Below are 16,885 nucleotides of genomic sequence, written 5' to 3'. Positions count from 1 at the left end.
GGAGGCACGTGGAGCCGTATCCAGCTCTCCTGGATCTGACATTCAGCAAACTGCTCTTGTATCATGACTGATGCTGCCAGGAATGTTCTGCTGCCAGGACCCTGTGGCAGAGTCCTTTTGGCCACAGGTTGTCCTTGGAGTCCCCCATGCTTAAGGAAGGCGTGAGGTGCATGGCCATTGGAATCCTGCCCGGCTTTGGCTGGGCATCCCCTGACAGGTTTTGATGACCAGCAGTGGTTCAGGTACCTGGCAGAGCCAACCTGCTGTGTCCCATTTCCCTCATTTCTGTATGTGGTGTCTGAAGGTGACAGAACCTTGTGGCAATTTCAGGGAGAAAGAGGCACTTGAGGTGCTGGGAAGGAGCTGTTGGGAATGTGGGCACTTCCAGAAGCTTTGGATAAGATTTGGGCACCAGGGTGAGCACACTGAGAGGTGGGAGCTGTTGAAAAGTGCATCCTGACCTTTGGGAATTAATCCTTTGAGAAGCACAGCAGATTCAGGGATGCTGGTGTGGCTCTTTGTTCTGCTTTGGAGCAGCTCATTTTTCCAGGCAAAGTGCCAGCTGGTCTCCTGGTGCTGCTGTGAGAGCCTTCTTGGGGCTTCCTCACTTCACTCCCCACATGTCCCAGCCAAGCAGATCCAGAGCAGCGTCCAGGACTGGCTGAAGTGTCTTCCCACCTGGAGCGAAAGCCACGAGCTCCTGCTTTCATTAACTGCAGCTTTAATGCTGCTAATTATAATGGTCTGTAATTGTGCCAAAACCCCTGCGAGAGACGGGAGCAGTTGGGACTGTCACATGGATGTGACAGAGCGCTCTGGCACCGCCCAGCTCTGTCCCTGCCGATGGGGGAGCCCTGCAGGGGCTGGGAGTGGGATTTGTCCCATCACCGGTGGCAGGACCAGTCCTGGCAGGGTTGGTGCCACACAGGGAAAAGGGATACACGCCCCCTTAACCTGGTGGTTCCAGGGACCTGAGCGTGGGTAATTCCGTTTTACTGTGCCCTTCTCACCCCATCCATATGGGATAAACACTTGGCTCACCGAGCTGGGGGCTTGAGGGGAGATAATGGATAACTGCTTGCTAATCCCTGCGTGCCAGCGTTGGCTCTCACTGCTCTATGCTGCTCCAAATGCTGCAGTGGCAGCACAGGGAGCCCCCAGCTCCATTGGCACGAGCTCTATCCATGGGAAAGCAGCCGCAGCCTCGCAGAGCCACTCTTGGAATGGCTCCTGCACTGCCTGTGTCACTCAAAGCTGAATGAAAATGAGGTTGAGCTTTTCGTGTTCTTCTCCAGCTGCTGCTCCTGCCAAGTCTGCATCCCTGTGCCCAAAAACTCAGGGTCCTGGAGCAGCAGTGCAAGGAGACATTTTTCTGGAAACATCATGCTGGACATTCCTGGAGGGTCTTTCCTGTGATAAAGCCCTTGGCAGAAAGGTAATTCCTATCTGGCCCCCAGGAAAGGAACTGTGCTGAGGGGCCACATGGGGACTGGCCAGAACTGTATTGCTTCAGCCTCCTGCAAAACCATGAAATCTAGCTAAATCACCCCTTTATATGTGAATTTCCCTTAAATTCCAAATGCCAGCCTGGAACACACGTTGAGAGCTCTGCAGGGCCACTGGGAGCAGCACTGGGCAGCGTGAGAGACTGAGGCCAAAAGTAAGAACAAAAGGAAGACAACGAGCCCAAAAATCAGGAGCACGGATGAGGAATCAGGTGAGCACTGCCAGGTGTGCTGGGAAAGGAATCCAACCTCTCTCCACGTGCTCTGTACAGGATAGGGCTCACTGAGGCAGCGTGAAGTTGTGGCACAGCACTCAGTACCAGCCTCGGGGTTGTAATTAATGGTGGGAGGTGATGATTAATAATTAGAGATGGTATAAAGGGGATACCTGAACTGGGATAAAGCACAGAGTGAGGGGTCTTCTGGAGCACGGTGTTGCCATAGGGATCCGACAGCTTCTCCGTCAGAGCCTCCGGCGAGAGCAGTTAATCCATTTTTAAGAGGAAAGGATATTTAATAAAGGGAACCATTTAAACTGGATTTACAAGGCACGCTGAATGGAGGCCCCATTTATTCCGTGACTTCATATTTAATTTTAATATCTCTATAAACCTCTCCAGAGTGTTCTGCACAAACAAGCCGGAGCCAGAGCGGTTCGACCGCCCAGTGATTCTTAAAAGCAAATCAATTTAACAGCACTGGAAAAAACCTGCCTCTCCAGGAATATTCTTCCGCTCTCACAAGGAGCACCGGAATAGCTGTATTAGAAAACAACAAACAAGCTGTTCTGGTGGAGAGGGATTTTTGAAAGGATATGGTGCAAAGCAGGGTTGGGAGCCTCTGCAGCAAGCCGGGTTGTTGGGAATTTGCTTTGTTGCTCTGTTTTCTCTGCACTCATAAATAATGTAATTAATAATCATATAGCTTCATCAATAATCCAGCTTTTTCTGTAGTTGTGCTCGCTGTTATTCCCGTGCTGCTGCCTGAGCAGGGATGCAGTGACTGTAAAAGTCCATATAAAAGCTGGGATAGGGATGATGGCACCTGGCAGCGTTTAGCACTCCATAAATGAGAAAAAGACAGGAAGGCAGCCAGATTTCCCACGAGGAAGCAGTTTATGACTGTTCCCAGAGTGTTTTTGCTTCCCGCACTGGGAATGTCATGGTTTTGGAAGAATCAAGTTCTCTGGGAAGAGCTGGTGAGAAAACTCCTGCTCCTCTGCAAAAGGTAAACTCTCCTGCTCCTCAGTGCCTGACCCAGGGCACAGAGCAAATTCCCTGGATTTCCTTTGTCCCTAGAACATCTCATTTTTATTTCTTTTTAACACTTAGAGATTGTGCTGCACAAAGCTGGCTCTGATTTCTCCTCTGTCTTTTGGGTGATCCCTGAGACCAGATTTAAGGAGCAGAGCAGGTGCCCCTGGTCACCACATCCCAGTCAGTCTGTGCAGTAGTTTGTGCTGTCAGATCACAGAATGTTTCCTCACCTCCACTTGAATCCCTTTTTCCCCTCTTTGTCCTTCTACACAAATGACCCCCCTGGCAGGAAACAGCATCCTCTGCTGCCCTGGGCCACAGAGATGGATTTCTCAAGGCGTGGACTCTGGACTGCTCCTAGTGAAGGTGATTTAGCAATCAGATGTTTGTCCATGTCCCAGGCTGGGGGATGTTTCTCCCTATCACAGCCAAAGATCCGTGAGTGAGATTGGATTCGTAGCACATCAGATAATTAGTCTATAAAAAGGGAATTATATGGCACGTTAACGAGCACAGTTGAGTTTTGTTCTCACCTCCCTGTGAGATGAAAGCTGAGACTCCCCGTGGGAATTGATTTCCTCACGGGATCTCCCTGTCTCAGGAACATGATGTCCCAAAAGCAGCCCCACAGATATGTGTGGGTCTGGAAATTGGGATCCAGGCAGGCAGCTCCCCATTTCCATGGGTGGGCCCCTTGCTCCCAACCCATTTTTCTCCTAATATTTGAACAAATTTTCTCGTAATTTAACTTTCTCATTAGTTTTCTTCTAAAATCTGGAAATAATGCAACTTTTTTTTTTAAGTTGATAGAGAGGGGAGAAAAAGCCCTTTTTGTCACTCTTTAACAGAAAGCCTCAGTCTTCCATGGTCCGGAGCAAGAGGAGGTACAAACAGACTGATTTATTTTATTCTTCCTGATGTTTATTTTAAATTAATCCTGTTGGGACAGATGTCAGGCCAGAGTTCTTGCTGGAGTCACTTATGTTCTTTGATCTAATTAACAATGGCTCATGTTTTATAATAACTCATTTTTTTAATGATTAATTTTTCATGAGGGATGGGATTCGCTTACTCTTTGCTCTTTGCCTTCCCCTAGATCCTGAGTTTCCTCCCTCATTTTTCTTTCCTTCAGTGGTCATTTTTCAAACCTTGATGCTGATGCATTTCAGGCTTGAAAACACTGGAAATAACTTTTCCAAATACGCTGCATTTAGAGGAAATTTCAAACTAATTTTACATGTTTATTCATTAAAAACGCCAGTAGGATCCTGCTGTGCACACACAGGGATTTTAACATGGAAAAACAAATGGAATGTGTGTCAGTAATAATAAAATAGGAATTATGCTGCCGTGATTCATTGACCCAGGATTTCCGACTGGCATTTACAGTGGGCTTGATGATAAACCCTCAGACTTTCCTTGGGAAGTGCCTCTTGAATACTCAGGAAAACGCTTTTAGGGATTACACAGCAATTTAAATAACATGCTGCCTAGGATAGCCTGAAGGCACAAAACTTCCCGTTCCTATAAAATCCAGGTTACTAATGGAAAACCATTATCAAGGAGAACAAGAAAAAGATCAGAATATTGAGAAGTTTTCCCCAGTACCACAACTGAAGATTGCACCTGGTGATCTTGGAGACCTTTCCCAAATTAAATGCTGCTGGGATTCTGCGAGTCAGCCAGCCTGGGCTCCACACAGACGGCACCATTCCTCCGATGTCCGACTGTCCCCTCCAGGATAAATTTGTCCATGTTTCCAGCCAGATCCCCTCCTCTCGTTCAGCTTATCCCCAAAACTTCCCAGCACTCATCCTCTATCAGTCTCCAATATTCCTTTTCCTGGGGCAAAGCACGTCCTTCACAGGCCATTATCACCTCTGGCACACAGAAGGATGTTACAAACCTAAACAGAGTTCCGTCAAATGGGTCCTTATCCGTCCCTTTCCGTTGTTTTTTTTTTGGTTTTGGTGAGGTTTTTTTCGTTGTTGTTGTTTTTGTTTTTGCCTTGGGGACAATAATTTCTGATGTCGGGGATGAGATGCTGCAGGTTTTGGAGGTGTTGGAGCAGATTCAGTCCTCCTCCTGCTGCCTGTGAAACCACAAAAACATTAAATGCCTACAAATTCCAGCAGGAACTTCACACACGCACAGTCACGACTTCATTAGAGCCCCGCAGGAGCCGCCTGGGAGCCTCGGGAAACTCCGTGTAAAGAGCAGCGGGTAGAGCTGGAATGAGTTAAGAGACTTGGAGACTCTCTTGCGACACAGGTTTGGGAGCTGTGTTGGAATTAATGCGTGTTTGTACTGAGCGCTGGTGGTAAAACCCCGGCTGGCTGCCACTCCGAGGATGTCTGTGAGTGCATCCAGCAGCCCTGGGATCAGAAGGATCAGTGATGGGTCAGCGGGAGGATAAAGGGTGCAGCAAGGGAGTTGTTACTGACTTAAAATTGGATACGCTCAGCCTGGCAATGGGCTTTGCGTGTCAAGCTGATTTTTGGGGGGGAAGATCTGGGAGCAGGAGAATAACCGGGAGAGCTGTTCCTCAGCCGCTGTCCCCGTTGCGCTGCCGCCTGCGGTATTCCTGACCTCGCTCCGACCTCCGGCCCAGCTGGAGCGTGTGGATGTGTGACAGCTCTGCGCTGCCCGCGGGGATGTGTATCCGTGCACGCAGTGTCTGCCAGCCCTGCTGCCCGCCTGCCCCGCAGCCTCCGCTCCCGTCCCGTTGTCCGTGCCGTCCCCGGGCACCGGGATGCGCTCCCTGCATCCTCACCCCAAATCCCAGCGGGAAGAGCTGCCAGGGCCTCTGCGGAGCGAGCGGTGCCTGCTGGTTCTCCCGGGATGGCTCCAGCCAGAAGTGATTTCACAGTCGTGCCCAGCGGAGCAGAGAGAATGTGAGGAACTGAGTAAGGATCTGAGCTCGGAGTTAAGGCACTGAGCTCAAAACAAGGTCTATGCAAGTCCAGCCAGCTGCATATCAATGAATTTATAACCAGATCCTTCAGCACAAAGCTTTCCTTGGAAACAGTGCGTTTGGAATTACTCAGTGTATTCATCCAGAGTGCTTGACTTTGTTTAAAAAGGCTTTTTTCCCCAGAGATAAGAAACTCCGCCTCGGTAGTGAGCTGATTGTGGAGCGGCTTCTGTGCTTATCCCCTTGGATAAGAGGCTTTATTATACCAAATTACGGGATAATCTCTGGACATGCAGCCACAGCATCGGATCTCTCCTCCTTTGCTTGTTTTACTTTTTGATCCAGAGCTGCTCAAACCAATCCAGGGGGTTTCTTCTGATAGCAATCACCGTCCTGTTTCTTGTCTAGGAAGCTGGCATCGGCCCAAACCAATGTTTATTCAAGAAACTTTTTTTCTCTTGCTTGGCTTTTCCAGAGGCCTCACCCATTTGTCCTTTTTGCAGTTCTTCAGACCGAAATAAATATCTGAGCTCACCCCAAAGGCCAGCAGAGCCTTGGCAGGGCATTTGTGATGACAGCAGTGTCCAGCCTCACTCCAAGCTGGAAGGACAGGGGCGTCCCTCAGTCTTTCTCTCCATCCCCTCTGGGAACTGCCCTTTTCCTTGTCACACTGATACACATTCCCGATTTCTGACAGCCAAGGTGAGTTCACAGCCTGCCTTAAAACTGGGTCTGCATAAATGCTGCTGGGAGACTGGCTCAGTGTAATGTTGAAATTATCATGTCATGTTATAACAATAATGTATTTTAATGTTGTTTTTCTGCTCGTGTGAGTAAACAGTGAGGAAAAGGCCCAGAGATTTACTGTTCCAGTTACCCAGGGTGGAGGCTGTGGTGCTTTTAATGTGATTACTGGGGCTTGGAGGCGTTTTGAAGAGGTCTGGGAAGTACAAAAATCTTTTTATACCTGTAAATGGAAATTTAAGGGATTTAAATCTGCTACTCCAGCACCTGGTAGTAGATCACACTGAGGCCTGGCAGAGCATTTCCCTAGAAATGGCTGTGTGGGTTTCCATTCTCCTGCAGAAGAGAGAACCAAACCCTTCCATCACTGTGGTGTGTGGTATAAATTTGTAGGTAAAAAAAAACAAACATAGCAGCCTGAAGTTGGGTTTCCTTAGTGACATTTTATTTGCTAAATGTGCTTTTTTTTCTGAAGGGATGGATCTGTCTGGGAAATATATTCCCATAGTTTTGCACATTCTGAACATGAGGCAGCTTTTAACTGCTTTGGAAATCAAATTACTGCTCACTCTGAGTGTTAATTAGGCACACTGGGTGTAACCACAATTAATTTTCCTTGGTGACGCAGGGTTTAGCCCTGCAAACCAGCCCCTGAACCGTGTATTTGCTTGGCTGTGCTGTTCCTATAGAGAATTTGTATCCCACCCCATACCTTTGCTCTTCAGACCAGACTTTAAATCCGAGTTCCCTTTGGAAAATAGCCCCGCTGACCTCGTGGGCAGTTTCCTGTTTCTCTGCATTCCCAGAACCAGAGGGCTATCCTGTATAACTGCTCCTGACCTAGAGATATTAGTGGGGAATAGGAACAAAAAGGGGTGAGCAGTGCTAGACTAACACGCCTTCGAAGAAATAAAAATTCCTCTTGGCTGCTTTGGAGTTTGCTGCAATCAGGCTTTTTCCCCAGGAGGAGGGATTGATTTTTGTCTCGGTGACACGGATTATATATGTTGGCACGGCTTCAGTTTGGGCTGGTGTTGAGATCAGATCAGGACCTGCCCTCTGAAACGAGAGAAGGAATCTGATAACACCTCGTGTGTGCAGCTTTGCTGGTGGCAGGGTTGGATATCGGTCTCTTCCTAGAGCTAATGCTGTATTTACATCCAAATAAAACCGGGAAATGTGCAATAATCTAGCTGCAGGCTCTCGCGCTGCACTCCAAGTGCTTTGTCTGCCTTGGCTGACAAAATGCTCTTGGCTCCTGATCAAAGGAAAGTAAGTGGAAGCTGGTTTTCTCTTGATGTTAAGAAAGCTCCTGACAGAGAGTCCCTGCAAGGCTGGTTAAGAGCCCAGGCCCCGTGGTAGGCTAGGAAAACTCATTGAAGGAAAATGCGGAGAACAATGGCAGTGTGGAGTGATTTCGGAAAGGGCTGCGTGAGGAAATGGCATCCTGATGGCTGGGTTAGTGCCGCAGGCATCCAGGGGATGGCCTGAAGCAGCAGGTGAGTGGCTGGGGTCATTCACAGAGGTGGTGTGGGGGAAATGCCTGCCAAGCGTTGGAAAATCCCTCCCTCTGGCTCTCTGGTGGTGGCACAGCCTCCTCGGCTCTCCAGTAGCTGATGTCTTCTCCTCCTCCAGGTGCTAAACCTGTGGAAGAATTATAGAATTATAGAATTACATGAATTGGGGCACAATGCCTAATTATGGGTAGTTTGGCCTGGTATTGCAAAACGCATCTGTTATCACCACACAAGGCCATGGAAGCACCGAAATGTGAACTGTGCAGTGCTTAGAACCTCGGAGCAAACCTGGTGGGCTGTTTGAAACGACACTTAAATGTATTTTGGGATGAGAGCAGTGAGAAGTGTTGCTGTGCCTGACTGACATCCCGACGTGCTGAGGTGCTGGTGGATGGATGGCTCTGGACTGGCTCCAGAGAGATGATCAATGGGAGTAAATACTGTGAGGAGCACCAGGAGGAGCTGGGCGGCTCAGCCTGGAGAAGAGGAGGCTGAGGGGGATGTTCTCACTCTCTACAACTCCCTGACAAAAGTGCAGCCAGGTGGGGGTCAGGGTCTGCTCACAGGGCACAAGGGACAGGAGAGGAAATTACCTCAGGTTGCACCAGGGGAGGGTCAGGTTGGACATCAGGAGGAATTTTTTCGTGTGGGGTGTTGTCAGGCACTAGAAGGGGCTGTGCAGGGAGGTGGTGGAGTGCCCATCCCTGCAGATGTTCAAGGAAGGACTGGACATGGCACTCAGTGCTCTGGGCTGGCTGAGAATCAGTCACAGGTTGGACTCAGTGGTCTGGGGTCTTTTCCAACCTGAATGATGCTGTGATTCCATTATTAGAGGGCTGAAGCAGCTTTGCTCTGGAGACAGGCTGGGGAAGCAGGAGGTGTTCAGCCTGGAGAAAACTCCACGGTGGCTTTAGAGCCCTTTTCCAGTGTCTAAAGGGCTCCAAGAGATCTGGAGAGGGACTCGGGACAAGACATGGAGGGACAGGACAAGGGAGGACGGCTTCCCACGGCCAGAGGCCAGAGTTAGGTGTGAGATTGGGAAGAAATTCTTCTCTGTGAGGGTGCTGAGGCACTGGCACAGGTTGCACGGAGAAGCTCTGGCTACCCCTGGATCCCTTGGAAGTGTCCAAAGCCAGTCTGGACGGGGCTTGGAGCAGCCTGAGCCGGTAGAATGTGTCACTGGACTCTCCCTGAGGTCCCCTCCAGCCGCCCCTCTCGGTTCTCCCGTGGCTCCGCCGTCCCCGCCGCAGGGCCCCGGGCGGGGCGGGCTCAGTGCGGGGCGGTCCCGCCGCCTCTTCCGCCCCGCGCCGTCACCGCGCCCGGCCCGCCCCGCCCAGCCCGGACCCCCCCGCAGCCCCGGCCGAGCCGGCCCGGCCCGGGAGCTCCCGGCCATGCAGCCCCGCGGCCCCGGCCCCGCCGAGCCCCGCCGGGCGCTCCCGTCGGGCCGCAGCCGGGCGCGCTCCCGGGGCGCGGCGGGCGCGGCGCTGCTGCCCTCCATGCTGATGTTCGGCGTCATCCTGGCCTCCAGCGGGCTCCTCCTCATGATCGAGCGCGGCATCCTCGCCCAGGTCGGGCCGCCGCCGCTGCACCCGCCCGCGGGGCTGTCCCGGCGGGACGGGCGGGACTCGCCGGCGGAGCTGGAGCTGGAGGTGCTGCGGGACACGCGGAACCGCACGATCCGCGCCCTGTGCGGGCAGCGCTCGATGCCCCGCAGCGTCTGGGAGCTGCCGCCCGGGCAGCGCCGCACGGTGCTCCGGCACCTCCTGGTCAGCGACAAGTACCGCTTCCTCTACTGCTACGTGCCCAAGGTGGCCTGCTCCAACTGGAAGCGCATCCTGAAGGTGCTGGACGGGGCTCTGGAGAGCGTGGACGTGCAGGGCAAGATGGACCACAAGAGCGACCTGGTGTTCCTGGGCGACATGAAGCCGGAGGAGATCAGCTACCGCCTGAAGCACTACTACAAGTTCATCTTCGTGCGGAACCCGATGGAGAGGCTGCTCTCGGCCTACCGCAATAAGTTCGGGGAGATCAAGGAGTACCAGCAGAAGTACGGCGTGGAGATCGTCCGGCGGTACCGAAAGAACGGCGGGAACTCGGCGGGCGACGACGTGTCCTTCTCCGAGTTCCTGCAGTACCTGCTGGACGAGGACGTGGAGCACATGAACGAGCACTGGATGCCCATCTACAACCTGTGCCAGCCCTGCGCCGTCAGGTACGACTTCATCGGCTCCTACGAGCGGCTGCACGCCGACGCCAACCACGTGCTGGAGCACATCCAGTCTCCATCCTTCGTCCGCTTCCCGGAGCGCCAGGCCTGGTACAAGCCCGTGACGGCCGAGACGCTGCACTATTACCTGTGCAACACCCAGCGCCGGCTGCTCAGGGAGCTCCTCCCCAAATACATCCTGGACTTCTCCCTCTTCGCCTACCCCCTGCCCAACATCACCAGCGAGTTCTGCAGGCAGTGAGCAGCTCCCGTCCGGAGGCGGTGGGAATTCTGCCTTGGCCCGTGCTGCTGGGTGAAGCACGCTCCTCTATGCATTATTTCCTAATTTTATACTTTGCAAGCACTGTTTATATAAAATTCTCTCTACTGCCTTTGCTACTTAGGATCCTTTTTGTACCTCTCTGACTTGCCCGTGTACACACGCTGCTGGCTCGAGCACAGTAGCTTTTGTATCTCTATTTTGCTCTAAAGCCTTTTTTTATGCCATGACATGGAGAACTCCTGTAAGGAATCTGAGAAATTGATATATTTTAGGTATTTTTCTTCCCTTTTTGGGTTTTGTACTAAGCGTTGGTTGAATTGAGTTCATAACGTGGCAGTTGATGCACTAAAAATTAGCATTGTAAAGCCAGTCCCGGATGGGTTTTGGGTATAAGTAGAAAAAAAAGATAAACCAGGCCCTATTTATCCTTTATTTTCTCATTGTAGATGGTACTTAAATGAGGCTGGTCATTTTTTTCTGTGTCAGTAGTACCTCTGGGTTTTATTTTTATTATTATTACTATTTACCATTGAAATATAACTAGGGATAGGATAATACCCCTTTTTTGGGAGATTTTGGAAGTACAACTATTTACCCAACATCATGTATCAGATGCAATATCAAGCCATCACATTCTGCTCTTTTCTCTGAATTGAAGCAATACAGACTCAGGATAAGACCAAAGTCCATCCTGGTCCTTAGGATGGAAAACAAATCCCATGGGCCACTCACCAGCTTGCAACCTCGTGGGTCCCTGCATAGAAACCACTGTGGAAAACCCCTTTCTCCAGCCATGTTTGAAACAATGGCAATTTGTGGATTGATTCTTCCTCCTTTAATAGCTGTGCACACCCTTTTTGTAGTTCTTGTATTTAATTATGGCTCTGAAATCATAAAAGTTTGGGAGGTGATGCAGGATGTTGTTCCTGGGAGGCTGTGTCCTCATTTCTAATAAAGTTTTTATACAAATTAGCCTGTTAGTGCTTTTCCTTGGGATTATCTGTATCCTTGGAGAGGCCTCTGCCCCTCTTGCTGAGCCACAACACAAAGGTGGGATGAATTGGTTGTTCCTGTCGTGATTAATCAATGTTTTAATTGGCAGCGCAGCACCAACACACGTTGAAGGGACATGTCAGAACCGAATGCATAACAGGACACAGGAAAATGGGATGAAAAGCAGCAGAATGGGCTACAGATTGCTGGAGAGTTGCTACAAAGTGGTAGGGATGGGTTATGGAGCTGGCAACTTCCTGGGATTCCTCTCTTAATTTTCTTTCCCCCTTTTTGAGGTGTTTTCTTCAGGATTTTAACATTTTCTGAAAGAAGGGCATGGAGCCACATCCAAGCCCAGTGTTGGGGTAAGTGGCCAAGGACAGTTTGGGCTGAGGGATTTTTACCTTTGCTGAGGGGGTCGTGGCTGGGTATGAGGGCAATGACTGGAACATTCATGGATTTGAGCTCCTGGCTGTGTCCTGAATCTGTGAGCATCGACCCCAGGCCAAAAATGGGGCAGAAATTGTTTTTTCTCTCTTGGTGCCCGTTCTGAAATCGGCAGCATTCCTGTCTGCCTCCAGGGGCTTCGATGCCCACTGCTGGAAGAGCTGGAGATCTGATCTCCAGCCAAAGGCATCAGATCCAGCTGCCAATCGGATTTTGTTTTGTAAAACAGATGCTGCTGGGGGGGGGTGGGCTGAGCTGTAATTAAACCTGACCTCCAGGTCTCCCTAACTAGGAATAAGTTGGTGAGACTTTGCTATCTTTGCTTCTGGGAACATTTCCCGCTTGTTTGGTGATTTGGTTTTTAATTAAATGATTATTTCTCAGTAATTTTAAAGGTTTATGCTGCTTGTTTGTTTATCTGCTGCAGCTTCTGTTCTCTATATTAAATTTCTGTCTCTTGTCCCCTTAATCTCATTTACTGTGCACAGGATTTTGCTTTTCTCTGACTCTCTCACTCCTTTTCTGGGCATCGCTGATCACCCTTTTCTCTTTAAATAAAGCAAACAGGCTCCCACCTCCTTGTACCTCCCCGTGAGGAGGATTTTAATTCAGGTAGAGCCTTGTAGCTCGGGAAGACGTTTGTCTGTAGGTCAGCAAAAATGAGAAATCTATCAGGTTTCCATTATTTGGGCTTCATTTTATCTGTGACCAATGGTACAATTCTCCATGGCAGCTTTGGACAAGTAGAATGAAAAAAAAAGTCAGCTCCCTCTGCAGCTGTGTCATTTCTTTCCTTTGTCAGGTGTTTCTCCAGGGTGGAATAAATCAGGAGGAGATTCCAGAGCTGACAGCAGGAGCTGGAGGTGAGAGGTGCTGAGTGGGATCCATCCATCCCCTGGAGCACGGGGAAAGGGGTGATGGCTGCAGGAGCAGGGAGGAAAACATGAAGTTATGAACTGGTTTGGATCTGTTCCAGTCTGGCAGCTCCTTTTCCCAGCTTTCCATCCCTACACGTGCAGTTGTCCTGCAGAATCAAAAGGGATTCTTTCCTCTTTTGAATTCTATTTTGTTAATCCTCAATTCTGAACTGAGTGCCCCAGACTTCCCTGAGTGAACAACCCAAGGTTTTGGCATTGGAGTTTGTCCCTGCTTTTTCCTCACTTGCTTATTCCAATTTTTTGCTGATAAATCGCATCCCTGGCCCTGCTGCTCTCGTATTTTCCCTGTAGAATCCTGTCCAGGGATGTGGAGACATCCCAACAGTTTAATTCCACCTCATGACACAGAAACCTTCTGATTCCCGCTAAAGTACCACAATGTTACTGTATTTTGTCGTTAGTCACTTCTTTTCCTGCTCAGTTTTTGGAATTTGGAGCTGGTTTGGTATTCTCCTGCAGACCAGGGAGTGAGACAAGTAAGGAACGAACCTTTGCTGTTCCAGAAATCTCACTTCACGTGTCATCTTCTTTGCTCATTCCAGCATTACACCTGCGAAGCCTTGTTCCACCCTTTCCAAACCCCAAGCTGTTGGCTTTTGGCAAGCATGACTCTGGGAAGGGGTTTGGAACATGTTCCCTCTGGTCCCCATGCTCAGCTCAGGGTGTATGTCAGGTTTCTCCTCTTTCCCGTGGCTCTTCTGTGGATTTTGTAGGAATAACCAACTTCCTGGCCAGGCACTGGGGCTGAAATAAACACAGCAAGGCCACCAGTGGCCAAGCTGGCTGGTAGCCATGACCCAGGATCTAGTGGGAATAAAGCTTTGGGAATGGTGGAGGGAGCAAGCAGTGCCAGGGACGGCTGCTCTGACGCCTGCAGACAACATCACACCAGCCTGGCTTCTGCTCCCCTTGGCTCCCAGCCTCCCTCCTGATGGACCAGAGTCACCACGGGCTGTGGTGGGCACAAACATCCTTGGGATGTTCCTTTCCTGGCAGGCAGGATCTTGAAAGAGCCAAATGAAAGTTTTTCCAATGGGTCTATTGTGTGTGTCGGGATATTTTGGCATTCACAGAATCCCGGAATGGTTTGGATTGGAAGGAACCTTAAAGATCGTCAAGTTCCAACCCCCTGACATGGGTGGGTTTGAGAGGGTATCAGGCACATCCCTGGATGAGGCTCTTTGCCAGTGTAAGCCAAGGAAATGAGGAAGGCTGGGATGGAAATTGCCGTGCCCAAGCGCTGCCCCCTCCCTGCACCCCTCGGCTTTTATCGCAGCTATTTTGCATGTGAATGAGAACTTCCCCACTTCCTTCTGGGACTTGAATTGGCAAACGGGGAGTTGTTAAAAAACCTCCAGTCTTCAGCCCCGACAAAGGATGGTTGCCATGGAAATAATGGAAGTTGCATCGTGAGCGAAATATGTCCAGGCCCGGCGCCAGCGGGAGGGAGGAGGGAGCACCTTGTCGGTCACGCACCTTCTGCCAGGGCCCGTGGTTTTCCTTATCCTCGGCAGTTTGTCCTTTGGGTTAAAAGAGGAGAAATCAGAAGTGTCGTGATTGGATGGGAAGGGCTTGTAGAACTTCCAGTGCTGGTGCCATCAAATTCAGCAGAGCTGCCCCACATTTAGGATCCCAAAGAATGTCGGTAGTGGGGTTGGAACCAAAGCTGGAGTCCCATCTCAGGTAACAGGCAGGAGTCTCCTGTCTCATTTATATCCAACTTCTTCTGCATGTCCGGGAATCTTCCAGGTCTGTTTTCCACTTGCCTATAAAGACAGGCAAGGTAGCTTCCTTTTTTTCTGGGAAAAAAACACCTTTGGATTTTAAACTCTCCAAAAGCCTTTTCCTTTTGCAGACTTACAATTACAAACTGTATCTTCTGCTGCTTTCAGCAAATCTGAACATGATTTCGAGCCAAGAACCTTGAGAAATTTGATTTATACTTCTACAAAGTGCTAATGGGAGCCACAGAATCCTTGCCGAGCTATGAGAAGGACTAAAATAAATCTCCATCAGGGTTTATCCATGAGCTGCAGAGCTCTTCAGTGAAGCCCAGAATCCGTGTGGAAACTGCACTTTTTCAGTGGCTCTGGTGAGTGGTATTTGCTGGTGGTAGCTTGGAATGGGAACAGCAGGGCACTCTGCAGCATTAACACATCCTTCTGCCCTCCTGACAGCACCAGGGGCTTGGGAAGAAGCTCAGAGCAAAAATCCTGTTTGTTGCTGTTGGGGAGCATCAGGTGAGGACAAAAACAGGGATGTGGGAACCAACAGCAACACCCAGGTGCCTGAGGAAACCCCTGCAGAAGCTGCCACTGTGTGAAGGAATTTTAAGGTGCCAGAGTGAGGAGTAAAGGACAACGAGTGTGGCTGGGTGTAGGCTCAGATCCCCTGCCAGCAGAAGAACGGAATTGAGAAGGTTCAAGCTCGTTTCTAACCTGGGAAAGGTCCAGGCAGGGGGAAACAGCAAAGGCTTGAGATTTAAAATGTAAAGACATAGAGAATGCATATAAATATCTGGATCCCCATGCTGCTTGTTCATCCCACACCTCAATCCCACCTCCTGATCATTAGCAAGTCCGAGTACATGTTAAGCTGATGGGAGCCCAGTGAGCCTGACCTTTGGGGAGAATCCCAGAATGATTTTGGTGGGGGCAGATCTTAAAAATCATCTTTTTTAGTCCCACCTCCTGCCATGGGCAGGGACACCTTCCACTACATCAGGTTGCTCCAAGCCCCATCCAGAATCAAGGTGTTCTGTGGGATCCTGGGGGCTTTTGGGGGCTGGGGGCTTTGGAGGAAGCAGCAGCTGGGGATGAGGAGCTGGGGACACTTGGGGCAGCCACAGAAACATCTGGATTGTGGCAGAGCCCTGACAGCAGGGCAGGGCTGGAGGGTCTGTCCTGCTGAGTGCTCACAAAGAGCCCCCTGGTGCCAGGCAGCACATTCCTGGCCCTGGCAGGACGATGCTGAGACACAAAGTCTCTGTGAGCACCGCGCCTGCCCCGGGCTCTCGGCTCCTTCCTGGAGCAGCTCTGCAGGAATCCACCCTCCACTCGCTGGCTTCAGACAATTCCTTATAAAAAAAATCGCTTTAACCAAGTCTTGCAATAGCGAGGGTGAGCCCTGCAGCGTTCCAGTGGATCTTTGAAGACTCATAAGTGGTAAGTGTCCTCCTCCGGGGTGGGCTGGGGCAGCTGCCTTGGTGGGGACACTGCACAGCCCCACGGCCCCATCCCTGCTCCAGGCTGGGATGCTCCTGCACACCCCATCCCTGCCACCCCTCTGATCTCCCAGGGCTCAGGTCCGCCTGTTTGGGCAGTATTTAACACAACTCCACCCCTCCCTGTGGCTCCCAATTCCAAACCTGCTCCGGTTTTTGAGAAATAATGCTCTTAGAGCATTCTTTTTCCGGAAGGGGGGTGGGAGGGGGCTCTGCCAGCTGCTCCCTCCCATCCACACGCAGCCCCGGAGGGCTCGGCAGAATTCCCCATCCCACAGGGACTGCTGGCAGGAAGCAATCTGGCAGACAACATGTTTAGAGGAGACTAATGTCTCGGAGCCACCGAACCATTTAATTGCCAATAAACGCAGCCCACATGTAAATAATTATGGAGACCCAGGAACTGTGTCGTCTTCCGTGGAAGGAGGGAGTTGGCAGCCTGGAAACACCCTGTGGCAAGGGGAGAAATTAAGATTTCTTGTTAATGCAGGAGGGATGAGCATCAGTAAACCTGCCCGCATATTTCCAGGTGTTGCTTCGGGCTCAGGGTGGCCCAGGAGGTGACGGTTCCTGACGGAGTGAGAAGGACCAGGCTGTGCCTTGGGGTGAGTTTGGGGGTAAATCTTGAAAATTCATCCATTTTTGCTTCACCAGGCTCTTGTTGCAACCCAGTGGGATTGTTGCAATATCTGGTTTTTGCCACATTTTTGGGATAAAGAGCTGCAAGGATCCTAGTTCAGAACTTTGGAGCTTTATCAGCACCACACACATTCTCAGCAATGCAGACTTTCCCTTCAGAGCCCTGATAAAATCTGCAGGGTCCCTTTGTTCCACATCCCATTCCAGCCCCTGCTTTGAG

General features: G+C 50.6%; 1 protein-coding gene across 1 annotated transcript; it reads left to right on the top strand.

Annotated features, from left to right (window-relative positions):
• Positions 1 to 9,297: 9,297 nt before the first annotated feature.
• Positions 9,298 to 11,397, top strand: CHST14 (carbohydrate sulfotransferase 14). The gene has a single exon (XM_014878654.2). The coding sequence runs from the start codon at positions 9,328 to 9,330 to the stop codon at positions 10,402 to 10,404; it is 1,077 nt and encodes a 358-aa protein (XP_014734140.1). The 5' UTR covers positions 9,298 to 9,327; the 3' UTR covers positions 10,405 to 11,397.
• Positions 11,398 to 16,885: the final 5,488 nt, after the last annotated feature.

Source organism: Sturnus vulgaris, chromosome 18 (assembly GCF_052056855.1).
Source record: "Sturnus vulgaris isolate bStuVul1 chromosome 18, bStuVul1.hap1, whole genome shotgun sequence".
In the NCBI taxonomy this organism is placed as follows: domain Eukaryota; kingdom Metazoa; phylum Chordata; class Aves; order Passeriformes; family Sturnidae; genus Sturnus; species Sturnus vulgaris.
The sequence above is the reverse complement of the archived record's forward strand: the minus strand, read 5'-3'. Positions and strand labels throughout refer to the sequence as shown.

Excerpts from the sequence above, each read along its gene's own strand:
- CHST14 (XM_014878654.2), top strand. The coding sequence starts at position 9,328 with ATGCAGCCCCGCGGCCCCGGCCCCGCCGAGCCCCGCCGGGCGCTCCCG.